At 43.2% G+C, this 9,252-nt stretch overlaps 1 protein-coding gene across 9 annotated transcripts in view; it reads left to right on the top strand.

Annotated features, from left to right (window-relative positions):
• Positions 1-851: 851 nt before the first annotated feature.
• Positions 852-9,252, top strand: part of BCL11B (BCL11 transcription factor B) — a 101,953-nt gene continuing 93,552 nt past the window's right edge. For 5 of the 9 annotated variants that reach the window (XM_075129864.1, XM_048854200.2, XM_048854196.2 and 2 more), the window contains exon 1: positions 853-1,728. In XM_075129864.1, the coding sequence (XP_074985965.1) occupies positions 1,671-1,728 (58 nt within the window). In that variant the 5' untranslated portion in view covers positions 853-1,670. Of the gene's footprint in view, positions 1,807-3,302; positions 3,322-4,097; positions 4,119-9,252 lie in introns of those variants that run through there. The other 4 variants (XM_075129863.1, XM_048854194.2, XM_048854198.2 and 1 more) reach the window with 3 other exon arrangements.

The following is a 9,252-nucleotide window of genomic DNA, read 5'->3' as shown; positions in this document are numbered from 1 at the left end:
GTCTCTCGGTGTGTTTCCCTGTAGTTTCCCGGTCGCCTCACTCGTAGATCAGGGAGACCAAATCTCTCCCCAGCCCACACAGATATTTGTGTTAGTGACAAACTGTTTGAAATACAGTGGGGATGTGCCTGCAGCTGGGTACCTGCGGTGCCGTCTGAAGGAAAGAGGAGCCCGCCCCAGCCCTTTACGCCAGTGATCCTAGAGCAATGGACCACAACGAAGCAAGACCCAGCATCGAGCCCGGACCATGGAGATCCTGTGCCATCATTAATAACAGAGCGGAACGATCACTCCGCCAGGACCCCCGCCTCAGCCCCGCTGCCTGCGTCGCCCTGGGCTGGCCGCTCCGATCCTGACCTCTCTTCGCCCGGGCGGCGGTGCCACGCTGCCTGCCATAACCCCCGGGCCGATTTAAGTCCAATCCAGGCACTTTGCCCCAGGGAGATCCCCAAGTCACTCCCACAGTGAGTCCCCAGCCGCGGCGCACCACCCGCTAGACCCTCAGCTCCCCAGCCCCCCGGGCGCTGGTCTCAGCACAGACAGGTCACTTGGAACAGGCTAGGGGGGAGTTCAGTGTGAATGATTATTGTTTGTCACGATGGTGATTGTTGATCGTTATTATTTCGCCGGCACTCGGCGTGCCGGGGAAGGAGGCAACGCACAAAGCCCGGAGCTGCTCCCAATCCGTGCATGTGCTTTAGTTTGTGCGTGTGTGTGTGTTTCTTGTTCTCTTGCAGGGTACAATGTTAAAAAGCCACCGCTAGTCGCCCCCAGTGCTCCTACTCTCTGGGTCTTTTTGTCTCTAGTGCGGATTAAACGTCACGTCCGCACTTGAACTTGAATTTTATCCCATTGTACAGAGGCAGCCCCAGCCATAGAGAGACAGAGCGCTCCCAGAGAACCAGGACTCCGCCATCTTCACATTGCAATATATAACAGTAATAGCCAGCACCAACCCAGCTGCACTGGGGGCTTTTCTTCCTTCCAGTCCCAGTGCCAGGCGAGGGGGAGCAGTGCAAAGTGGTGCAGAGGCATTGGCAATCCAAAAGCACTTGGGCAAAGCAGAGCCACTTGAACTGGGAAAGAGGAGACACAGTTTTGGCTACCCCTTTAAAAAAAACCCAGCAAGGGTCAATCTCTGAAAAAAAATATTTTTGGGGGCATTTTTGTGTGTGTGGGCAATCCCCATTCTGTACTTTAAAAAAAAAAATCCTGATTTTTTACCCTCCTGGTGGAAGAAGTGCACTTGCCAATTTGCCAAGCACTCTGGAGAGAGAGAGAGAGAGAGAGAGAGAGAGAGAGAGAAAGTGTCACTGTTGGTGCAAATCCTCCTAAGTTCAAGAAGAGATTTGGAAGTCCAAGTGGCAGAAGCAGTGGAGAAAAGACAGTGAGAGAGAGAGAGAGAGAGAGAGAGAGAGAGGAAAAAGAAAGAGTTTTTCCTGATGATGATCTTTTTTTAATTCAGGGGGATATCCCACCCAGTGCACCAGAACAACAAAAAAAAAAGAGGGCTTTTCTTGTCTCCATTTTATTTTTTAAAAAGAAGAAGAAATCAATAAAGAAGAAGACGAAAGAGTGAACGAAAAAAAGAGGAGGAAGATCCACTCCCCCACACATCCCCCCCAACCCAGTACAGCTCTCCGGGCGATGCCAGTGTAAATGCCAGGGCAATGTCCCGTCGCAAGCAGGGAAACCCGCAGCACTTGTCACAAAGAGAGATTATCACACGTAAGTTTGAACTTGAAACAAGAACGATCAGAAATCAAGGCTCAAAAGGGGGGAAAAGTCCAGGAAAAGCCAAGTCTAGTAAGTCACTTTAGAGCCAGAAAGAGAAGGGGGGGGGGAGAGGAGAGGAGAAGGGAATTAAAGGGGGGAGGGTGTGTGTGGATGGGAGGAGGGGGGAACTCGAGAAAACCAAAGTTTGCCGTGAATTTGCAGGCTGTGGCGGTGCGGGAGGGAGGCGGCAGGCGGCGTGGGGCAGAGAAGGGGCCGGGGAAGGAGCTGGCGGTGGGGTCTCGGTGTTTTGGTTTGCAAAGCGCGCGTGCTGGCTGCAGCGGGAAGAGCCGGGGAAAGTTGGCGAGCACACGCGGCGGTGTGACAGCCGGCCGGGGGAAATGCGGGCAAGGGGAGCCGGAGGGGGGAGGGGGGGAAAGGCGGGCAGTGAAGGAGAGCGGCGGGAGGACGGAGTGGGGGGGGGGGGGGACCCCACGGAGCTTGCCGCCGGGCAGCCCCTCTTGGCCGGCGCGCCCCGGGAGGCGAAGCCGGGACCGTCCCCGGCACGATGCGGGAAGATCGCCGGCTGGGGGGCTGGCGACCGGGGCAGCCCTTGGGATGGGGGCTGGGGGAGGCGAAGGCGGAGGGGAGAGCAGCGGCCGCCCGAAACGCTTGTCAGGCTCCAGGTAGCTGGGAAGGCGGCTGTCCTCCCCATGCCCCGTACGGAAGGAGCTGCCCAGGTGCCAAGGCACGGGAGGGGGCTCCTGCCCCTCCGCGAGGAAACCGGCCACCGACCCAGGCATGGCAGCGAGCGGGCCGGCGAGAGCCAGGACCCAATTTGCAAGGGGGTGAGGGTGGGGAGAATTACCCCACGAGGATTCAGCTGCAGCAAATAACAATAATAATAATAATAATAATAATTAATAGTCACAATCACAATGAAGCAGGAGCTTTAGGTCCACGCTGGGAACCGCCCCCGCCCCCGCCACACAAAAGCCCGGGCAGGAGTGAGAGCTGCACTTTGCAAAAGCTCCCATTGTAAAAGAAAGAGAAGATAATAAGGTGTAACAATCTCTACGAAGATCCGGGGGACAGCGCAGTTTGTGTGTGTAGCTGTGTGTGCGCGCGTGCTACAGAAGCGGCTGCAATTGCACCTTCTCTGGGCACGTTCTCTTCCCCTCCCACCCCCGTTTTTAGCGTTTATTTCCCTAATTCTCCATGCACAATTTTAGTGCAGTAAAAATCAAACCTCTTCTAGGTGCAGTGAAGATTGCAGGCAGGCTTTTCCCTTGCATGGCTCTCCGAAATCCCACCGTCTGAGGTGGGGAAAAAAATGTAGCCAAATAACAAGCAAACAGCAACAACAAAATAAGTCCCGAACTTGCTTTTAAAGGAGTGTTGCGCATGGAGCAAGCCAAGGGCTGAGTCTCTAACGCTGCAAATCCGAATATTTATGTTATATTTTAAAAAATTTAAATAAATAAATAAATAAATAAATAAATATATACGAGAGTCTCCCCTCCCCTGAAAACCAAGAATAGAAGCCATCTGCCAGGAGCATTTGGTGGTTGCGATCTCTCCTTTGTTACAGCTGATACATTTTTGTTTGTAAGAATTTATTGGAACTTTTTTTATTAGATATTTTGGGTGGCGTTTGCCTTCTGAAATTTCAATTTCTAATTTTTTTTAGCTCATCTGGTTACTTCTTTTTTTTAACCCCCATTTCCCCCCTCCCCCTCCGCAACCAGCACCTGGTGCAACAAAATGAGGATGCATCTGATATTTGACTCTTTTTTGGGGCCGGGTGTTTTTAATTCATTGTTATTTTTCATTGTTATTTGCAACCAGATTTGCATGCCCATAAAAAAGGTGACTCTCCTCCCCCCCCTTTTGTTATTTGCATTTAAAAACACCCAAACATCTGGTTTGGAAATTGCATTTTCTTTTTTTGTGGGGGGAGGGTGATTGTTGATTTTTAAAACCATCTGCATCACCTATTGCAATTTGTACTACTTATTTTCTGTCTCATTTGCAAGGAGATATTTGGTTTTGAAAGGGGCCGTGGACTGTGTGGATAATCTGGTTTGTTGCGTACGTTTGAATTTGCTTAAAAGGGCGAAACATATTTTTCGGGGGGAGGGAGGGGAGCCAGGTAGGTTCGCTCTTCAATTTCATCTTGTTTTCATATCGCCTTATTTGAAAGGATATAATGAGACAGGGAATCATTAATAGGGGTTCCAAGAAGCAGCGGGCACAATGGGTTTGGAGGGGAGCCTGCGAGGAATGGAAGGCAAAGCTGCATGCAGTTTCCCTCCCTCCCCTCTTGTATTTATCTATCTCTCCATCCTGAGGAAGCTGGCGGAGAAATCAGGATGCATATTGAATAGTGGCAGAAAAAAATAAAGGTATCAACTGGGGGGGCGGAGGGAAGCAGGAAATGCGGGCATTTTAGCACACATACACTGAGCCTAAGCTGCACACTTTCAGAAGGGTGCTTTGCCAGACAGGAGTAGTCCTACCAGTTTTCAGGAAGCTTTAATTCATTATTAAAGAGCCAGTGTCTGTCCTGTGAAAAGGAGAGTTTGGAGAGTAGCTGGGGGGAGGGGGAAAGCCTAAGCTAATAACCAAAACAACAACCCGGAATGAATTTGATATTGTTGACTGAGATGCATATTTTTGATGTTTAGCTCTGCCTTTTTGGCATCCGTCAGGAGAAATGGTTTTCAGGGTGGATGGGAGTCCTGTGACAGGCCAAAAAAAACAAACAAAAAAAACAAAAACGGAATTTCTTCCATTGAGGCAGCTTTTCTGACACTGTTCCACTGGTATTTATTGGGTTTCACGTTGGTGTTCAAAGAAACATTTAGATAGTGAATGCAGATAAGCAGGCTGCAATATATATAAAATATTTGTTTATTCCAAAATTGGAACAATTATTATTATTGATAATCTTCAAAATTGAGTGGCCTATTTGCCATTCTCTAGGTTCCTCAGACAGTGTTGCAATAGATATACTTGCAATGCAAATAAGAGAAAAGAAATTTAAAACAAAAGTCTGGACCTTTATCCAGTGATGGAGACAAAAAACTTGTACCCAAGCTAGTTAAATTTATAGACAAAGTGAAAAAAAGGTATTATACAGAAGAGATGATGATATGCTGTAGAACTACTCCAGATCAAGAACGATTATTTTGGTTTAACTGCTTATTTTTCAGTTTAGCAATTTTTAAACTTGAGAAATGTGTTTTAAAACCTGAACTATATTTTGGAGTTGAAGGAAATGTGAAAGAGACTCTATGTGAAAAGCCTGCTTCTACCAGTTTTGCAGAATAAGGCAAAATAAGCAAAATTAATAAAACAGTAGAAAATATGGAGGAGAAAAGCACAGTAAAAGGGTAAAATTCCAGATAGAGAACTAGAGTTCCCCAATGAGATTTCTTCCATAACTGGTCAACAGGTTCCCTAAGAATATTAATAATTTACCCTATCAATTCGTATGTTGTCAAAGTAATTTAAGCAAAAGAAAAAACTAATAAAATTTCTAGTACATAAAAGTTTTGCAAAATGCTTCTAAGTGCAAAGAACTCCACTTAAGATGCATGTAGATTTGCTGCAATTAATGTGCTTTTTGCTGTCAAAGAAAACAATTTCACCTAGTGTCACACATTGAGAATGTAAGATATTACTAAAGAATTAGCTAGGAAATGATTTTTGGAGATGGCTGCGTTTTTCTTAATACCCGCATAGCTGTGCATACAAAAGCATAATGTGTTTTTTAAAGACATGTTACATGACAGCTTTAAATAAGACAATACAAAAGATATGTTCTTTATCAGTCTCTGGGATGCGTTTTATTTAAATTTATTCATACTTTACTCATGAGATAAAAACAGTTCATTTTCATAGCCTTCCTGGCTTTAAAAAATACCATATTTTAAAAAGCCAAGATGTTGTGGCTGTGTATTATGAATCTGTATTGCTTCCTAGTTTTCGCTTGATTTGCTTAGTGATTTAAATAGCTGTACGATAGATTAGAAAGTGTTTCATGTTGTTTCGTTGGTAGACAAATACAGAGAATATTTTGTCAAGCTTATTTAAACATTTAGCAAACAAGTCTAAGATTTTCCTACGTGGCTGTGTTAATAATAATGGTTTCTTGAATCCTTGTCTAGGGCAAAATGTATCTTACTATGTTGAACAAAAGGATGTCTTGTGACATATCTGACAATAATTATGATTTAGATGAGTGTGTGCTAGGTAAAATAGTGCAAATTATAGATATCAATGACTGACTTCCATTGACACCTATTCTGTTGTTTTTATCAGAACTGTTTGCTTTTAGCGTAATCTTTTTGTTTAAAAATGCTTTGCAAAAGGCATTTATTTCCCTTTCACATTTCCTATCTAGATTGCTTTGCGCTGTGGATTGTTTGTTGTTATAAAATACTTTCCAAAATAAACTTTGCTGGCTTTTAGTTGAATTGCAAGTCTCAGTTGTGCCCTCTGGGTTTAAGTGACATGTGTTGACAACTAGGGGGAGCTCATAGCCTGTATCATAGTAGATTATGGTTTGAATCATCCAGTACTCTAGTACTGGTGGGTGGGATACAATAGCTTGGGAAATAATAGCTGTATCTGAGACAGTTTATGTTGCTGCAAAATATTTTAAGTGTAAAGTTGAAGTATTGATTTTTATGCAAAGATCTATATGGTATTCGATGAGTGGGATTGCAAGTTAGATAAATCTATTTTTAAACAAATCATGACTGATTAACGGATTCCTGCAGTTAGAAGTCTTTAATTAAAACAAGTTTTTAACAGTGCTTTTTATCATCAACATATAATCTTTAAATTCTCAGTTTGTTTTTGTCAGATAGTGACCAGGCTGATGATAGCCATAGGTATGGATTCATTGTAAAAAGACCTGTGCATCTATTTATCTGCTTCCAGCGTATGTATAAGCATACAGCGAATATTAGATAGAGAAGAAGACTGTGTACATTAAAAATGCACATGCACGTTCATACAATTGTATGTGCTTACATGTCATAAAGCTTGAAATCCCACTCGATTGTATCAAATTTTGGGGATAGCTTGTATTGCTTTTGATCCTTGAGTCCTTTTAACATACAGGCTGCAGTTCCTGTAAATAAAAATACGTCTTTCCCTAAAGAAATAAACACAAGTCATATACAACGTTTAAAACTTTCCGGGGAATGAGCGATAGGCTAATATACAGGGCTTCTACCATTCACTGTTTTAGTTTGCCTGTGCATTGTTGATAGACTTCAGTGGGAAACTTTCTTGCCCAAACATATAATTTAATGGCATACGCATAGAAAGCTTTGATCATTGGATGTTAGGATATAAAGTTTACCTCACCAAGTCCGAGAAATTCATCAAGTTATAGTTTTGTTAACATAGCAATGACTTATTCTTATTTTCGGGCACAATATGTGGGTGGAGGTTATCCCGTGACAGGAAAGAGTGTTTTATTCTAACCTGAAAGAGAAATAAATTAGGTCAGACAAAAGATCAGGGCTGTCATCAACTGTAGAAAAAGCCTTCACTCTTGAGTACAGAGGGCCAGCAATTTATCTGATGATTTCTCTACTTCATTTAATGTTTGAATTGAGCAAGTTGGATGACAGCAGCCAGCTCATTTGACAGACCTGGAAGATGAAGAGCACAGTGGCTCAAACACTGATGATGCTACCATTCTCCAGCTCTGGGAAAACCTTTTCTGCAGAAACCTCAAACTTTGCTGATTGTGGCTTTGCTTCAATTCCACGACTGTAAATTTTTACTAAGAGACATAATACGTCCCCCCTGCCCCCCCTTCCCCCACATACATAATAGTTGGGTAGAAACCCTCTGAGATTGAAAGACGTTTTAAAAAGTCTCGCTGAAGAGACTTACTACAACCAAAATGGCTCTCCACTTCCGCTGAACAGTTTCTCCTTTTGGTGGTTGTTCTGCAGCGCAGCAGTCCTCTTTGGTTCTCCGGGCCCAACACATTGAGTTAGAATTGTCGGTAGCATTTGGTCTTTCAAGGTTAAGAGTCGGGTAGCCTCAGAGAAGGCTAGAGGAAAAGTAAGCTGCCTTTTGGGGCTGAATCATGCTGCACAGTAAAGTTACGGGTGCCATAAAAGCGCCTTGCGAAGTGTGTGCCGCTGTTCTATGCGGATAGATTTATATATATCTTTGTCATGAGGGGGGAAAAAAGACATCAATAACTGTGTGAAGCATTGATAAATGTATGATTCATTCAGCTGCTGCTACCACATTACCTTCCTCTTTCATGTTTATTTACTTTCATAAAATGTGTCTATGCAGGCTGCACACTGCGCACTGTTCCTTTGCACCCTCAAAGGCAGTTGTGTATTCAGAGTAAGTTACAGCTTCTAAACATCAGTTAAATTTGCTCACTGCTTTCCTCCCCAAAAAGCTGTTGCCTAGCCTATACCGTATCCCCTTGATAGAGCTCTAAGCAGCAGCAGCTTTCCCCAAGGAATATATAAAAAATGCCTAAAGCAGGCTATTCGAAAACAAATTAAAGCAGAGGGACGCACTTCACGCATCGCAGGCACGCGCCAATGGAGGGGGTTAGAAGAATACCATCATTTTACGGGCAAAAGTGACACCAGATCGGGGATTTGATTAATGGTATGGCATTCACAGGGACTGAGTTCTGTATTTTTGACATATGCAAGTCTTTTGTGTAGTTGCCTCAATGGAAGAAATTCAATTTTTTTTGGTCTGAAGCAGCTGATAATTTGTGTGTGTGCTGTTATGTGCCCAGGGTACTTTCCAGAGACTCAGTACTAGACAGCACATTATAAAAAGGGAATCCAAAGTTAAGGGGGAGAATAAAAAATCACTAGTTTACCTAACTTTTTTATGACCCCTTCCACTAAGCCACTGGCATAAGCCATAAATTCATTGAATGTTGTAATGAATATGCTTCAATGAAAGTCAAAAAAATGGCTCGAGAAAGTTGTATACGAGTAACAGTGATTTATGCCTCATTCAGAACACAACCCCTTTGGAGACTGAAATTTTAAAAGACAATATAGCTGTGTGTTTAAATCCACACGGGAAACAAAATACCTAATTTCGACCATGCTTTTTAAATATTTTGTTAAGTGTCTGTAATTCAGGGATTCTTTTCCAATACAGTTAAAAGATTGTACCTCAGTACAGTTTTTTTTCTTTTCTTTTGTGTATCCAGTTTCTTTTTTGTATGTGTGTTTAGTTTTAAATAAAACAAATCTATTCACTTGGGAACAAAGAATGCTTTTACATCACATCATCACAATCCCTGTTTTATCTGTAAAGATTTACAGCTTTTGTGGTCTGTAAAAGAACCGATGCATTTTAGGCTCTCAGTAGCAGTGAATATTTTTTTTTCAAGAGCATCTAGTTTATTTAGGAAAGCATACATCACCCCTTTCTGTTGTGTGTGTAGCTTCTGATTAAATTACATCTGAGAAATGCCCAAGATTCAAGTACGCATTTGGATATGCCTGGCTTTTGTTT

Source organism: Caretta caretta, chromosome 6 (genome assembly GCF_965140235.1).
Source record: "Caretta caretta isolate rCarCar2 chromosome 6, rCarCar1.hap1, whole genome shotgun sequence".
Taxonomy (NCBI): domain Eukaryota; kingdom Metazoa; phylum Chordata; order Testudines; family Cheloniidae; genus Caretta; species Caretta caretta.
The sequence above is the reverse complement of the archived record's forward strand: the minus strand, read 5'-3'. Positions and strand labels throughout refer to the sequence as shown.